This window comes from Podarcis melisellensis, assembly GCF_964234715.1.
Source record: "Podarcis melisellensis genome assembly, chromosome: 7".
In the NCBI taxonomy this organism is placed as follows: domain Eukaryota; kingdom Metazoa; phylum Chordata; class Lepidosauria; order Squamata; family Lacertidae; genus Podarcis; species Podarcis melisellensis.
This window is the reverse complement of record NC_138539.1, coordinates 52,380,262-52,397,543: the sequence shown is the minus strand read 5'-3', so window position 1 is coordinate 52,397,543 and position 17,282 is coordinate 52,380,262. Positions and strand designations below refer to the sequence as shown.

Genomic DNA, 17,282 nt, shown 5'->3' with positions numbered 1-17,282 from the left:
CTGTTAGAACGGAAAGGGGTCAAACCATCACAAGAGGTGTTGAAATTTTGGGAGGTTGGATAGTTACAATGGAATGGTCTCGATCGTGGGGTGCACAGCACATTCTTATTTATTTATTATTATTGGTTTGTCAGATTGACTGATTAAAAAGTGAATTCACAACTCCCAAGTAAGCGGGGTTAGGAGCCTGGCCTTAGTAAGAGCAGTGAATCGACTCTTTCCTTTTAATATGTCTACACTTTGTGACTTTTGCGCCGAAGTCCCATTGGACTCAGCAGGACTGGCGTCCAAATAAACACACATGGAGTCGCGCTTTCAGGGGACGGGAAGGCAGCAGCAGCAGCCTCTGGAAGCTAAGCGCAGCTTCCTCTCCGCCCCGGAGCTACGCGCGGGAGAAGAGGCGGGACTCGGACACAGCCGCCGCTCAAACAACGGCGGCGGGCGAGCAAACGAGCGAGCAGACTGAGCGGCTTGTTTCCCAGGCAACGGCAAACCCTCGCCATCCGGAAGCCTCGGCTCAAGGCTCGCGAGAACGCAAACCTGGCCGACGAAAGAAATCTCCACTTCCGCCACCCCCGCACGCCGTTGAGGGAACGGGAGACGGAGAACGGACTACAGCTCCCAGGGGCTCCTTTCGGGCAACCGTTCTCGCCGCTTGCTCTCGCGAGATGGCCCGCCGCCGCTCCGTTCCCCAACCCCGCCTCTCGCAAGTTCGCGCTCGCTTGCGGCGCGGTGGTTGAATGTGGGGCCGCCCAGGGAAGGCGGTGGCGGCGATGGCAGCGCGTTCCGCCGCCGCCGCGTCGTCTCCTCCGACGGAGCTGTCCTTGTCGCCCTTCGTCCGGAAGCTCCGTAAGTGGTGGAAGCCCCCTTCCCTTTCTGGCTAGCGGAGACAAGCGCCCTGGAGCCGCCGCAGCCGCTGCTTCCAGGGGCGCCGGGATAAGCGGCAGAGGGAAACTTTCCTCCAGAGCGCAGCTGCTGTTTTCCGTGCTCAATGCGCGCACGGCTTGCAGTCCGAGTCTGCCTTCCTGCGCGCGCTCCTTAGAGAGTGAACCTCTCTCCCTCTCTCTCTCTCTCTCTCTCTCTCTCTCTCTCTCTCTCTCCATACACACACGGAATTCACTTTCTAAGGAGCGAATATTAGAATTGTAGAGTTGTAAGGAATCCCGAGGGTCGTCTAGTCCAGCCCCTTGCAATGCAGGAATCTCAACTAAAGCATCTATCCCTGGCAGGTGGCCATCCAAACTCTGCTTTAAAACCTCCCAAGGAAGAAGAGTCCACAACCCCTTGTGGGGAGGCTGTTCCACTTTCTGGTGACTTGAATCCGTTGCTTCTGGTCCTACCCTGCGGAGCAGGAGAAAACAAGCTTGCTCCAAACTTCGTGTGACAGCCTTTTAGATACTTGAAGATAGCTATCGCATCTCCTCTTTTACAAGCGAAATATACCCAGCTCCTTCAAGCGCCCCTCGATCCTCTCGCTTGCCCTCCTCTGCACACGTTCCAGCTGTTCAATATCCTCCTTAATTGTAGTGCCCAGAACTGGAAACAGTTGTCCAGTGGGGTCGAAACCCTCTCCAAAGTTGTTGAGCCCCCTTGCAGTGCCTAGCTATGCTATTGCAGTTCTCCATGTGTGTAGTCTGTCCAAGGCAGAATACAGTGACTTGATTTGAATACTATACTTCTTCTGATGTAGCTTATAATAGCATTAGGGGTTTTTTTTGCTGCTGCATCACACTGCTAACTCATGTGAAGCTTGTGGTCTACCAAGACCCTTAGATCCTTTTCACATGTGCTGCTGGCAAGCCAGGTGTCCCTCATCTTTATATTTGTGCAGCTGGTTATTCCTGCCTAAGTGCAAAGCCTGACATTTGTCCCTATTGAAAATCCTTTTGTTAGTTTTGGCCCAGTTCTCCAATCTGTTAAGGTCTTCTTGAATCGAATTCCAATTCTGCCTTCTGTGGCTACCCCTCCCAGTTTGGTGTCATCTGTAAATTTGATGAGCGTATTTTCTGTGCTGGTCATTTAAATGAATGCTCACTAGCTTTCTCTTCTTGCCTCATCCCGATGCGATGACTTGAGTTAAATCAAATTGTGTACAGGAGTTTGCACAGCGTGATGCAGTGAGCAAAAGATCATTACATAACTGTGCTTATTGAGTTGTGTTTGAAAACAAACCTAACAACAGCAACAACAATTTTATTATTTTTATCCCACCCCAGCGACTCTGATTAGGGAATACCCAGCTTGATCCTGCGTCTCGTTAGGCATTTTTACCATTGAAGTAAATAGGGCACTGTAGGAAGTGTGTTTAGTTTTATAATCAAAGTCTTCACGAGAGTCATAGTGTGGGGAGTGCCAGGAGGGCTGGGGCAAACCAGGCACCCCCAGTGTGGCCTGATGCTCCTCTCTGCCCACCAATGGCTGCATTGGCCAGCTGGGCTCCTCTCTGCATGGCTGTGCAGGTGGTTCAGCATCCCCTGCTTTGCTTTGGTGGAGGTGGGGTCACTTCAGCAGAGAGGGCTAGGCTGATGCCTGCCGCCCAGAGTGCGCCCACCCCAGTGGCCTACAACTGACACTATGCTGCTGGTCTTCACCTATAGTTTTACCATCTAAAAGTTTTCTGAATTAGATCCATGATGCTTATATATTCCAGTTTGATGCAGAGTTAGGCATATGTAAACCTATTGGTTTTATTTTTTTGTTTTGTTAAAAGATTAGTTTCTGAGTGGCAGCTTTTAAGGTCAAATCAAGTTGCTGTTGCTCATGAAGAAAGATAAAAAATGGTTTATGGGGTGGGGGTGGGTGGGAAGGGGGAAACAGTATGTGAGTGACAAAGGTATGGAAATGAAGAGCAGATATATATGTCTTGTGGTCCGGAGTAGAGGATCAACTGAAATTTTCTGTGTAGTACCATTACCAAATGTTTTTGCTCTCTTGATTTATTTGTTTAAAGGTTTAAAGTCTTAGAATCATAGAATTGTAGAGTTGGAAGTAATCCCAAGGGTCTTGCCCCATGCACTGCAGGAACCACAACTAAAGAATCCCTGACAAATGACCATCTAACCTCTGCTTTAAAACCTCCCATGAAGGAGAGGAGAGTCCACCACCTTCTTATCACGTATTGGGAGTAAAGACTTGGGAAGCTGGTTTCTGAACTGAACCTACTGGGAATAACCAGTGCATCTGATTTAAAGTATCAGCTGAACTTCTGAAACTTCTTCCATTTTCATTTCATTTTTTTGAACAGGTCATCAGCTGGCTGAAATTAGAGAACGTGCTCTTAGAAATATTTTGTGTAAATTGGATCACAACTTGGTTACATATGATGACTTGGTTCAAGAAAAACTCCTGTTTCTCAGTCTTCTGGAGTGGTTCAACTTTCCTGTAGTACCAATGAAAGAAGAGGTTCTGAATTTAGTGAGCAACCTGGTGAAGGTACAGTTATCTGTTTTGTTATATGTTTTTGAAAACGGCAAACCATCTACAGTCCGTATCCATGCTGAAAAGTGCTTACTTGTTACCCCACTTAATGTAAAGCTACTTCGGCATTAAAAGAACATTGGAAAGCAAAATGATATGCCATGATGTATTTCTTTTGAAAGGTGACTTGAATGAGATGCTCAGTACATGGTTATCTTCTAAATACAGCTCCTTCTGAGATCCTCTGCTATGCATATGAAGCTAAATGATTTTTGCACACCACCCCAATCTCTGAGCAATGCAAGATTCCAGGGGTTAAAGGCCCTTACCCAGTGTTTGTGTTTCCTTTGGAATGAGGAACAGCAGAGACTGTGGTGTCTTTATGATATATAATTTATTTACACATATATACACTCCAAGAGGTTCTTGCTTCTCCCATAGCTATAGCCTTGGATTCCAACAGAAATCAAGCGTGGCCCTGTCTTTCAGCTGCCCAGCCTACACACTTGCTTCTACCTTCTAGCTCACATACACAACTCAACTCTCAACTCTGGCCTTTGTCTTTCTACCTACCAGCGATTTAAGGGTGTGGCGCCCACCCATTTGCTCTCTAACATGGAACCATTTGCTTTGTTAGCTTAACAACCCGTACCTAGGCCATCACCTCACCAGCAAGCTAGCCTGGCCATTCCAGAATTTTGAATCCATCCTGGGTCCAGGAGTTAGAAGCATATGAAACTAATTATCTTTTGGATGGGCTTTTTCCTGCAAGCCACATTTGAATAAATAAAAGCTTGGAGAATTTGCCATTTTGTTTTTTTTAACTTCGTATCATCTTTCTAATTTTAGCACCCGTCTGCTGTAGAACAATTGGTTGGGATTGGGGCAGTGGAGTTTTTCACTCAACTTCGTCCAAATGTGGATCCAAACCTACAGGCTGTGATTGATGGGATTTTGGATGGGCTATTTGTGTTGCCTTCAGAAATCTCTGCTGATTATCAGGAAGTGTCTTATCAAACGCCCTTGCCAGCAGTGACTAATATAGGTAAATTACACCTATATACACAGCATTTTTATTTTTATTTTGCAAAGTGTGGGCCTTGTATTGAAAATATCAAGTTATTTAGTCCAGATGCTAAACCTTTGTTAATGGTATCTGTGTTTGTGACTTCAGTGATTTTCAGAGAGAATTGGCGATTTGAAAGTATAAATCTTCAAAAATGAAAATACTAAAGGAAACAGATCTACTTTTAAAAAGGAAAAATGACTGTATATGATTCATAGAGTTAAAAAAAATAAAGCTATTTAATACAGTTAATGCTGCTGCTTACTATGATTTTATATTTTTAAGTATTGTCAGAAGAAGCTAATGCTGGATACTTTGATCAAGGGGGAAATAATTTGCAAGAGATGGGAATACCACCAAAACAGCTATCTGGTAGGTAACTTTATAAAAATGAAGTAAACATGTGTTGGACAGTTTTCTAGATTTGTTAGTGTGGTTGAACACCATTGTTTAAAGATTCTTCCTTTTTTGTTTTACTGGTGTTTTTTAAATAGATAAACCCACCTGTATTGTGGTTATGGTGGTGGAAGCCTTGGACACCGGTTAGATGAGATGATATATCATGGAATGTTCATGAACATTCAGAGCAAATGGGGGAACAAAGTTTTCAGTTAGGTGAAGGAAGGGGAAAATATGTATTTATTTTTTGAGACTTTAAATGTTTTTTCCAGCAGGCTCCCAGAGCACCTTATAGAGCCATTAAAAAAAAAAAGTTCTGTCCTTTGCTTCCAATCTAAAAGACAAAACACACAAGAAAAGTAGATTGGAAGTCAGGAGAAAATAAGGAAATTTGGGTGCAAGGATTTCTTATGTCCATACTAATAGCATAGCTGTTGCCAGGCGACAAATGATAAAAGGAAGGAACCTGATTCCTTGGCAAATTGTCAGTCTGGCTATGATTAAAACCTCATATTGAGGGGAAAGATAGGCCTCGCCTTGCTATGCAGCAGGATGAAGATAGGGAAAAGATCCTTAATGTAGGGGAGCTTAAGGGAGAGGATCCCAGAGCCAATGTAAGTGAAAGAAAGGTACAGACTAGGCAGTGGCAGGGGCGTAGGAAGGGGAGTGTTGGGGGTTCGGTCTGACCCAGGTGTCTTCCCTGAGGGGGTGACGAAATGGCACACCGCGGGGTGGGGGCACTTACTGCGGGGCCTGGCCTGCAGCGCGCCTGAACCACACGTCTCTTTTGGGAGTGATGCAGTGGCGGATCCCCATGGGCGGATCTCTGTACTGCCCCCGTGGACAGCTCGCCCCATCCCTGCTACTTCGGGTGCCAGAGCAGCTAGCTATGCCCCTGGGCAACGGATTGAGAATCAGGTGTATAAGAAAAGATAGATGGCATGGGGTGGGGGGAGGCAGAAAAACTAACACCTGAGAAAGAGTTAATCCAGGAGGAGGGGATCTTCAACTATTGAACTTGTTAACAACTTAGAAGTAAGTTTTATACCAGTGTTGGAATTTTATGCAATCAGAAGGAAGTGCTTGGATACCAGCCCTAATTGGCAGGTGGAACGAACAGCTACAGTCTTCTTTTCCCCCCCAAAATATAACCTTGGATCAAAATGGTTTGTCAAAAATGTACCAGTTTGTCTTTTCTGATAGGCTTCTGTTAATAATCTTTTAGATTGCATCCCTAGCTTCCCCCCCTCTAGTTTACATTTAGAAAATGGCTCTAGGGCAAAGCAAAACAAACAAAACTCTAGCTCATATTTCTTACCATTTAAGCCTTTGAAAATTAGTGTTGGGCATTGTAGGTTTCAAACAATGAAAAAGGTATATTGGGAGGGGGAAACGAGATAAAAGTCATCTGCTATAGGAATGCTTATCAGTTTCTACAATGGAAACACTGAATGATACCTGTTTGCTCTGTGTTTCAGTATATGGCACACAGTAAAAATAGCCTTTCTTCCATCCTCAGTGAAACACGGCGTGAAATCCTTGAAATTTTCTACATTTCCATGGTTATCCCTGACCACAACAGATAGACATGTTCTTTCATCAAGTGAAAGGTATGTGAAATTAATTGTAGCTTTGTTGTGTTCTTTGAAAGGGAATAAAAGTTGCTACGTTTCTTCTTTAAAGTGCAAGTTCTATAAGAACTGCGGCAGTTTTGTGTTCTGGAGCAATGCACGGAATTATTAATGAAAGCACTACCTCTTTGCCTCCTCTCCTCCCTGCCCACCCACCCAGCGTGTGTGTATGTTGTTTTAAAAAATTAATTTCCTTGAGCCTTGGTGATAGGGTGGAATATAATCAAATCAGATAAAAAATTATGCCACTGATGGAGTATAAAGAGTTGATTACTATAGCTTTGCAAAGCAAGTTCCTAGTAAAAGTTCAAATGTACTTTACAGCTCACTGAGAAGCAAAAATCACAGTTTAATTTGGAATACCTGTGAGCTTCTACAAGATGTCATCATGCAAGACTTTCCTGCTGAGATATTTCTTCAGAGACCAAAGATTGTTCAGGTTAGAAATTCTTTTAACTAAGATATTTCATTTAGAAGTGTTAGCGGTTTTTGGTTTGCCTTGCTTGCATATATGTTTAGGCCTAAGTTCTAATAATGGATGACTTTTGTTTACCTCAGAGTCTTCTGTCGCTAACAACACTGGCTTTCGGAAGAGATGGACAACACCGTTTAGCCTTACAAGCTGTCTTATGTCTGCAGCAATTATGTACCTTCTTAAGAAACAGACTGAACTTCCATAGAGATCCAAGTTTTGTCTCAAGTGAAACTGGTTTGTATCTCTCTCTTCCCGCTGCCTCCCTCTCTCTTTCATTTCATTAATGAATTGCTTCCCATAAAGTTTCCTGAAACAATTGAATAATAAACAAATCAACAATAAACACACATATAAAAAGAATGCCAACTTCAGCACAGTTCAGTACAGATTGAGACAGGACTAAAAATCTCCACTTGGTCAGAAAAGGATAGGCAACAAAAGATATAGCTAAATCAGGGTAAATTGACTCTTGATTAGACACTGGCCAAATACTTTGTTTCTCTCTCCCCCTCTCTCCATTAGATAATTTATAGTTATAGCAAAAATGGTATATATAATTGCATTCTTGTTTGTTTGTTTGCATTTTTAACCCCATACTTCCTCCAAATGTATCATACAGATACATCTCATAAAGCAATTAAGTTACCATTAGATGCCACTCAGGTTTCTTCTACCACAATGTTGCAACTTCTTTTGTGTGTGTGTGTTATTGTTTTCATGTTTTTATCTTCCAAGTATTGAGAGACATAGTGCAATACATTTCTGACTTAGCCAGAATTATATCATTGTAACAATAAATCAGATGTGGTGGTGAGAAAACATGGCAATAAACAAGTTGAGATATTGGATGATTCCATTATTATCTTACGCTGTCCCAAACAATATATGTAGGTGAATGTTTACTGGTATCCAACTATACCAATATATAACATGCTTCATTTATCTGTTTGCTGGAGACGGCTATTCAGTCCACATTGCTGATACCAGGTGGGGTGAACATGAAGGAAGAGAAGACACAGGTGGTCAGGATTTAGACCTGCCTTGCATATTTTATTATTATTTATTAAATTTATATTCCTCCCTTCATCTGAGGATCACAGGGTGGTTACAGTATAAAAATACAAAAATACAAAACATAATAACAAACAAAACCATAACTCCTCCCCGATATTATTTATACTTCCTGCAGCTTGGAAGCCTGTTCCTCCTTAGATATTTTTCATATTTTTGCTTGAAACAACAGTGTGTTTTCTGGGAATCAAAGTATTTACTGACAGGAAGTTGGTAAGAGATTCAGACTCCCAAGAGATAGTGTATCCAACTAGTGCTGATACACAATTGCACTGGCACAAAGATGCAACAGCGAATAGAGAGTTGTTGAGGCAAATAGGGCAAAGATAGTTAGTTTGGTTCTGCTTGCCTCACATAGGATGTTAATATAGCTGTTGATGTGTAAATTTGCAGATCCACAGCTCAAGCTATCGCATGATTGTGCCGCCTGTCTCTGCCTTACCATTTTTGAGGTTCACTAAGTAAGCTTGAATACAGAAGAAATGCATCTGAAGACAAATATTTGATTAAAGTTCACAGCATAATTCATTAAAGCAAGTCTTTCTACAAGTTTTTCAAAAAACATTTCTATTGCTTAAAAAATATATAGTGGAAATATATAGCAAAATAAGAATTATTCTAGATAATTTTTAGTAGCAAAAAAAGCAGTCTTTCAGTGTTTGTTTGAAGTGCATTCTGAATGTTGACCTAAATCCTGGCTTATATTCAATTGTATTCTACTGGATAGAAAACATTGTAAATTTCTTGAAGTTTTGTCCATCTTATTTGTTATGTGCCTGCTGCATACAAAAGCCTGATTGTCATTAATGTCATATAAGGTACCATTTCCCAGAATTCCTCAGTGTCTTATGGCCACGATGCTAGAAGATCCGTTCATTCTCAGAATGCATCCCCTGGAAGTAGTAGTCCTCGACCTTCCGTGATAGGACGTACAGGTCAGCGTCCCAGAGGTGATGGTCAAGACTGGGATGCAGTATCTTCAAGGTTGGCCAGTAACATTTTTGTTGTATACCATATACTTGTTATCCTTTTTCAGTCGGTAGCCTTTGTTTGTTTCAAATTAAAGATTGGAGCTTCTGTACTTTAAATGTGTGTTACTAGCCTCATGTGTTATAGAACCAAGCTTGAAACTTTAAAATCTATTATTCCTGTCTAGAAATCTTTACAAATGTCAGACAGCACTGTAAGTATTGACCATGACTTCCTGTATGTGACAGCAGTGCATAGGCACAGGGATGCAGATATAGAGCCGTCTTCTTAGAACTGATTGAGGAAACCACATTAAGATCCACATACATGCAGAGTTAACGCAATAATAGGTTGAGGGTCATGCATGCTGAATGAACCACATAATTCAGTTCATTTCTTTTTGCTTACTGTTATTGTGAATGAATGAATGCCAACTGGCATGGGCTTCCCAGAGCAGCTGGAGTCTTGTAACTGATAGCTGCTAATTCACCTGGAGGGTGCTCAGTGCTCCTGTGTGAAGCAGGTCTTCATCAAGAACGAAAATAACTGCAGAGCTAATAAGCAGGTAGAAGAAAACGTGTCTCTTTTCAGAGACTTGATGACTGGCTCGTTAATCACTACCCTTAGTCAAGAAGCAACGCAACTCTGAATGTCCCAAATTATCTTGGCAGACAGTATGCAACATGTGGCATTTGGAATTGCGGTGTTTCTTTTTAAATATGAAGAATAAATGTTCACTGTACTCCTGTTCCAAAAAAGTACCAGGCTCTGTAAACTCGCAAAGAGATGCAGTGCCATCTTGTTAGCTTACTATTAAAAATAGCTTTGTGATTGTACCTTTGGCTTCTTGTATTCAACCTCTTCTATCTGAAGGCTACAGTATTGTGATACCTTGGCCTAGTTTTCTGGTAATTTCCACCCAATTTATGCAGTGATTATAGAAGCAACGTGGGCAAGGTTTTTCACCAAAAGTAGGAGAAGCTGAGTAAAAGGAACACTCTGCCTATGTTGTGCATCACAGTGGTGCATTGAGAAGACTACACCACTGGTATGTTAGGGTTGGGGTGCGGATCGAGAAGGTAGAAGAAAGTGCCACCAGACATGCAAAAGTGGTCCTCCAGTTACAGCATTTGACATGCAACATTTCCTATGCAGTTTGCTTTTTGCTACTTGCAAATAGTAGGATAATTTGTATTGCGTATCAATAAGGTTGTTTGTTTGCTTTTTGCAGTGGAAGCGGTTCTCATGCTAATGCGAATTCAAGAGTTCACTCACCTTTGGATATGGGCCATATTGACCTTCCAGAACTGGAGAATGAGGATACTTTAGAGTTACAGTTCCAACAGCTTAGCCTTCCTCAGTTCTGTGTAGCCGTTTTGGAATATGCTGTGCCTCTTCTAAGAACGGGTAATTCTTTTTGAAAAAGGAATTCTGGGCTTATAATAGGCCAGGTGTTCTATAGCTGAAGTTTCTATTCATTCAAAATGTTAAGATATATATGCACACTAATGAAACTCAAAATAATTTTTATGCATGAAACAAGGATACTCGGCAGAAGGCTTTTGAACATATTTACCTGCTGTGAATCTCTGTGCATTCTGTGGGCTCTTGCTAGGAATCTGAGCAACTTAAATTTTATTAATGTGTCCAGCAGCCATCATGAAAGCAAACTTCTTTTGAAATCAATTTCTGTGTTTGCTTCCGACCTCACCTCTGCTTTACACTCATTTTATAGCTTTGAGCAACTCCATCTAGTTGAGTGATCTTTCCACTATAACCAAATAAATGCCAGACAAGAGCGAGTGACTTCACCAAGGTCACTAAGTGAGTTTGCTTAGCAAGTAGCAGGAAAAGTTTTCAGCAGGGAACAAAAGGTTGAAACAGGAGGTGCCTGCTGTATCTCTATTGGCAGAGTATTCCATAAGACTGGGTCGATGACACTAAATGGTGTATTTCGGGCTGATGTCAAATGACCTTTCCCAACTTGGGGGACAACTAACATCTGGTGGATGGTCACAATGATCAAGCTGGGATATAAGGGTTTAGGTGGTGCTTAAGGTACCTTAGACCTAAGTTGTTCAGGGCTTTGTAGATTAATATAAGTACCTTGAACCTGGCTCAGTAGATGGGCAACCAAGTGCAGATGTTTTAACAATGATATAGCATGGACTACAAGTGCCAGAAGGCTGAGGAGTGCTGCTCTCTCAGTCCAGTGCTGAACATAGCCCTAAAGCTCAAAAGCTAATATGGTGCTTCTGATGCCCATCGCACTGAGTTGTTCCAGGAGGACACCATGGTCAATAGTATCAAAACCTGTGGAGAGAGCAAGCAAAAGTAACAGGGTGACGCTCTCCTGTCTCTTGCATTATATAGGCTATCCATCAGGGTTTTCATGGCTAATTCAGTTCTGAAACCGGGTCTTAACCCAGATTGTAGTGGATCTCAATAACCAAATTAATTAATAGAAATTCCTTACTGTAATAGCCTTCTCTGATACCTTACCTTTACCTGTGTAAATTCTCAGGTAGTAAGAAAGTGACCATACATGTTCTGGAGTGTCTGGCTGAGGACCTGCTGCTTATTTCTGATGCCGTGTCTGAAGATGTTTGGGAAGACAACAGTCTCTTTGGGCTGGAACTTGTGAGTATCTCTGATATATGTGTCTTGGATTTGTGAGTCTTCCTTTGTAGAAATGGCTTAGAAACCTCCATTTCCTTTATATCGGTTTCTAGTTCATTTTATGTCTAGAATTTAGAATGGGCCGCATATGCATATGTTTTTAAGAAGCTATTAACCCCCCCCCCCAATTTTGGCTAGTAATATAATAATTTGACAAATCCTTAGAAGTCCAAAATAGCTGAACATTCTTAAAGCAGAAATTCATCAATTAATCTGTGTAAGAATGCTCTGCTTGAATCAAACATATAAACCTATTTTTGAGAAGCAGATAACATAGGGGCTTGCTGGACTTTTATGGAAAGAAGGAATTTTCACAGCGGGGGTGCCACCCCTGAGGGAGCCGTGCTATAGCAGGTCTTACTTTTCCAGAAAAAGTTATGTGGAGGCAGCAGTGACACAAAATTTCAGAACATTTTGAAACCATGCAAGAAAAAATGGAAATTTTGTGGAAAACTGAAGGCAGCAGAAACAGATTTTTTTGGGGGGAGGGAGGAGAAGTCCTTGGGGGAGAGTAGACACAGGATTCCTCCCATCCCCCCCCCCATGAGGTACCACATCCCTTTGTGCAACAGACTTCTCCAATAAATTGTAACAGTTGAGGAGACTAAAATAACTTTATACCATATTTCTAAAGAGCTATAGGGAACCATCTTACAGCATGAGGACAAGCTGAAAAAGTCTTTAAAAAGATGAGAGCACATGTGTGAAATTCACTGGATGTTGTTTATCTTGTTCTAAGAGTATCTCCTGTAATGACTGAGTACATCCCTGTCATATACTTTTCATAAATATTGAACTTGATGAACTTCCTTTTAATTTGCAGAAGGAAAAACTGCTTGGAGTCCTAGATACCCTGGGTGAAACCATGTCTTACCACAAAAATAATGCAAGTTCAGAGCAGCCTGAGCTTGTGATCATCCACCACAGAATGGCGTATGTTAGTGTTTCACTTTTCACCATTCGACTACTGCATTCACTTATCCCTGTGGAAAAGGTGAGACTCTTCCCTACTTGAAAGACTACTTATAAAAAAAAAAGCTTACTTGGGTAGAAAGTACTTTTCAAGATTTATATGGTCCTTCAGATTAAATAAAGATCTATTACAAATACACAATACATATTAAGAAAATCAGTAAAATCAGTGCGGATTGTGGTATAGTTATTCTTCTTAGTGATATGCACTATAACTTCACTTGGGGCAAAAAATGAAAGCATCTAATTTAAACTTTAATTCTTGCTTTATTCCCTAATGACGTGTCCAGTCTGCTACAGTCAGTAACAGACATCTGATAATTTGTATGCGTGTGTGTTTGCCTGTATTTGAAAAAAGTGGAAAATGTGTTCCATAAATATTTCCTTGTAGACAAGATTAATTTTAAAAGGTTAAAATGCATTCCTGGAAGCAGGTGGTTTAAGTTTGATCATATCAATAGGTAAAATTTCATTAGCGATAACCAAATAATATGTTCTCCCTAGTTCCTGAAAGCATTTAGGCCAATAATTAGCTGATACTATTGTTTTATGTGTGTGTGTTTTTTACATGAGATCAGCAGATGCTTGGTGATTTTATTCAGTACAGAGAGGTGACTCTGAAGAGTTCAGTTTTTTTGGGAAAAAATCCTTATTACATTGGTTAACTATCAAAAGACTGTGCTGTTCATGCAGATTATGCATTCATGAAGCTGGGATAAAACATTAGCACCCTGCTGCGTCTTAAAGTATTTGGTGTTGGAGCATTATAAAGGAACAGTAAATCTTAAAATGTGGATTAGGTGTGCTGTCTGCCATCTGGTGGTTAAAGAAAATAACGTAGCTCAGCCTACCTCCCAGTTAATCCAGATGTGCTTTAGGGTTGATGCACACAGTATGTATCCTGCGCAGAGAGAATTTTTACGTACTTAAAATATCATGTGAAGCAGGCCTTAGTTCTATTTACACCCATCCTGAATGGGGCGGGCCTTCTCTTTTAATTTTGTTGCTTCTTGATAATGGTAAGGCAATAAATGCATAGCTGTAGCTGCAAAAGCACAGCAAAGATGCTGGCTGAACATTGTGTGGATCCAGCTGCTGTAAATTCAGGTGCTGTATGTCCCACCCTAAACAGCTATTCGCTGGTTCAGAGGCTTTAGCTGTCATAGCCATTAAAGTGGTACCTCAAATTGCAAATGCCTCACGTTACAAACGCTTCAGGTTACAAACTCTGCTAACCTGGAAGAGTCACCTCGAGTTGAGAACTTTGCCCGAGGATGAGAACGCAGCAAAAGGCCCCATTAGCGAAAGCACGCCTCTAGCGAAGAACAGTTTCAGGTTAAAAACGGACCTTCGGAATGAATTAAGTTCATAACTAAAGGTACCACTGTACTTTCTAAAAGTAACTTCTGGGTGGAGTAGATAGCCAATGTGGTGCCCTCAGATCTGGTGGACTGTGATTACTGTTGATCCTCAGGGATCATGGGAGCTGTAGTCTAAAACATCTGGAAGGCAATGCTACAACATGTATACCGGGGGTTCTGCAATAATTTTTTTTGAAGTAAGAAAGGTGTTGTTCAGAACTAGAGTGTGTGCACTCTCCCCTTTTTAGAGGGGAAGTTCAGTACTTAGGATACCATCACTTAACAATTCCTGCTACACCAGAATGTGTGGAATCTGATATCCTCAGATTAATGACCTGAAGAGAAGTAATAAAGGAGGTGGAGTAATGCATGCTAGGTCCAGAATTTGAAAAACCTTAAATTCTTCTCAGAAGCTCACTGATAGTGCCATGTGTTATATTGGTGAATTTCTGTCATTAAGAGATGGGCTGCCAAATTTTGTGCAGTTTCTGTATGGTTTTAGGGGTTGTTCCCTGTGCAGTGCATTTTGAACTCAAAATACACAGCCTTATCTAACTCGGAGATTGCAACTGTAACCTCATATAGGATTTTTGCCTTGGCCAGTTGAGCACTTTTCGGCATTGTTGTTTAGCTCAAATTCTATAGGTTTCACCTCATGACCACACACATCGCTTTGAATAAAAACGTTATTGAATAAAACACCTGCAGATAAATGTTCTTTTTTTTTTGAGGGAATTGTTTGTGTTAAAAATTATTTACAAATGGTCAATAAATAACATAATAAGAATAATACCTAATTTTTGTACTTATTTGCAAATAGACTCTTAGTCTGTTCTGTGCTCCCTTTCTTAAGGCTGACAGTGTTTTACCAGAGAGTTTACTAGCGGCTTTATTTGACCTTTCTGTGGACATGCCTTTCTCCTTGGAATATCCAAGTATTCATGACTCTGTCATAGCTTATTTGGAACAAATGAATTCAGAAAACTACAGCATCTATAAACAAGCTGCAGAGGCTGCCTATTCTGTTGAGTGTACCTGCAACTTTATGGCGGAAGTCCACAAGGAGGTAGGAAACATTGAATTCAGTGATCCAAGTGGGGAGTTTTATTCCAGTTGATTTTCATATATGTTGTGGTGGTGTCCTTTTAAATAGCTTTTGGATATATATATATATATTTAAAAATTGTTTTGATATATGCAAATGTTTTGGCTGTTCTTATATATGCAGTTGCTCTGTGTGTTTTTATTGTATTGTAAATCACCTCAGGATGCGTCATGGGAAGCGATCCGTAAATGAAATAATAATAATAATAATAATAATAATAATAATAATAATAATAATAATAATTTGTTCTTGACAATTTATATACCACTTAATTATAATGCTCTCATAAGCAGTGTATGAGTAACTCGGTGCAATCCACCCCTCCTCACTCCAGTCAAAACTATAAAATCAGAACGTAGGTTTTAAAAGTCTCAGTAGCCACCAGCAGGGAGAGAGCCTGTCTTACCTCAGCTGGAAGGGAGTTACATAAAATTGGGCCCACGGTACTGAATGCCAAGCTCCTGCTGGGATACAAGCCATGCATCCGAACCATGGGGAACCACAAATAGTGACTTTCCCTAAGACCTCAGTGATTTGGCAGTGTAAACCGTGTAATGGGGTGACAGCCTTTGTTGAAGAATTATTTCATCAGTGTTCCAGAATAAGGGCAAGAGGGTGAAGGTCTACGTTTTACCATTCTGAGTTCTTTTCATCCTTGGGTAGCGAGGAGTGTGAGAAAGTGTCCTTTTGGGGGGGAGAGGACAGCTTGGCCTGACTAGTGCATGGGTAAAAATGTCATCAAGTTGTTTTAATCTTATATATGCTTGTTACATCTCAAGAGCTAGCCCTGTTCACAGTAGGGTTAGTTTCTAAGATGTAACAAGATAATGACAATAATGGCTATGTCAGTTTGTTGTGTTTTACAGATTATATTATTGTTGCCATCGCTATCCAAAGCACTTCCTTGTGTCTACTGTTCCCTCTGTGTGGAAAAATAATCCCGTTGCTACTCATGAGCAACCTTAGAAGTTCTCTTAGCTGTGTTGACATAAATGATCTTCCTGTAGTGCCACACACCCTGCCATAGAATGAGTTGCACTAAGATTATTGGAGGTATTTTGAGAGAACCATCTATTGCCCCGTGGTATTTCAATAGTACACCCCTCTTGGATTGTACTACTTAGTGAAATCACGCTGCAATGTGGGCAGCCTTAGGCATGCTTGATCTATCCTTGGTCCTACTTGCCAATAAAATTCAGTCTTGTGTTATTTAAGTGTGTTACATGGTGGTATTAATGGGTCTGCTGTAGACTAGTTCTGGGTATATGTGTTGCATTTTTTACAGCTACTATTCCTAGTTGCATCCATTGTAATTAGCAAATGATTACTTGTTTGAAAGATAATGCTTGTTCATTAACCCTTAAGTGAGCTGTTTCAGTATTTTTATAAAAAAATTAAATTCTGTGATTCATATGTACTCTTTCGTAGGGAGAAAATAATCTTCTTGATCTACTGGAGATGGTAGAACAGGCTCTAAAAAGTCTCCCATATCATCAGCACTTCCCTCTACTTCAGGAATTCCTCAGCATTTGCTCAGACATGTAAGCATATGGCAACTTAACTTGCAAGAAAGCCCCATGTCATGATGCTGGAGACAAGAGTACAGGGCTATTTTTAAAAGTATGGGGCTATAGTTAAATTGTTACGCTGTCTGTCTGTCTGTCATAAATTTAGCCAGTAATAAGTGCTGGCTTACAACACAATCCTATACACTCCTATCTGGAAGTAAGATTGCCATCCTGTTCTCTTAGGTAAGTATGTATAAGATTGCAGTCCTGCCTTACGTAGTGCCATAGATACACAGGATGATTTGCAGGGCAGTACATGCGAAGAAGGAGGCTCCTGCTCAAGGATCCCGCCATCCCTGTAGTCCGCCTTAAGAATGTTGGTTAAAAGGCACCCTTTAAATTGTATAAAGCAGTAGCAGCCTGAATGGTAGGGCAGAGTTGTGCTCCCAACACCGTACCACTGTCCCCATATTGACACAGGAAACTGCACTGTAGCATATGTTTCTTCAGAAATCAGTCACATCCTCACCATACATTTAAAGTAATGGCTTCACCCAAGGAATCCTGAAAGCTCTACTTTTGTTATGGGTTGTTGAGGTGGAAAGTTACTAGGATGCCCCTCACAGCAT

General features: G+C 41.1%; 1 protein-coding gene across 3 annotated transcripts in view; it reads left to right on the top strand.

Moving 5' to 3' along the window:
* Positions 1 to 542: 542 nt before the first annotated feature.
* RTTN (rotatin) overlaps positions 543 to 17,282 on the top strand; it is an 89,448-nt gene continuing 72,708 nt past the window's right edge. Inside the window, exons 1-13 of one of the 3 annotated variants that reach the window (XM_081919309.1) lie at positions 543 to 849; positions 3,245 to 3,432; positions 4,267 to 4,462; positions 4,769 to 4,855; positions 6,402 to 6,492; positions 6,838 to 6,952; positions 7,072 to 7,222; positions 8,878 to 9,043; positions 10,260 to 10,435; positions 11,553 to 11,668; positions 12,531 to 12,701; positions 14,894 to 15,106; positions 16,574 to 16,686. In XM_081919309.1, the coding sequence (XP_081775435.1) occupies positions 741 to 849; positions 3,245 to 3,432; positions 4,267 to 4,462; positions 4,769 to 4,855; positions 6,402 to 6,492; positions 6,838 to 6,952; positions 7,072 to 7,222; positions 8,878 to 9,043; positions 10,260 to 10,435; positions 11,553 to 11,668; positions 12,531 to 12,701; positions 14,894 to 15,106; positions 16,574 to 16,686 (1,892 nt within the window). In that variant the 5' untranslated portion in view covers positions 543 to 740. The remainder of the gene's footprint in view (positions 850 to 3,244; positions 3,433 to 4,266; positions 4,463 to 4,768; positions 4,856 to 6,401; positions 6,493 to 6,837; positions 6,953 to 7,071; positions 7,223 to 8,877; positions 9,044 to 10,259; positions 10,436 to 11,552; positions 11,669 to 12,530; positions 12,702 to 14,893; positions 15,107 to 16,573; positions 16,687 to 17,282) is intronic. The other 2 variants (XM_081919310.1, XM_081919308.1) reach the window with 2 other exon arrangements.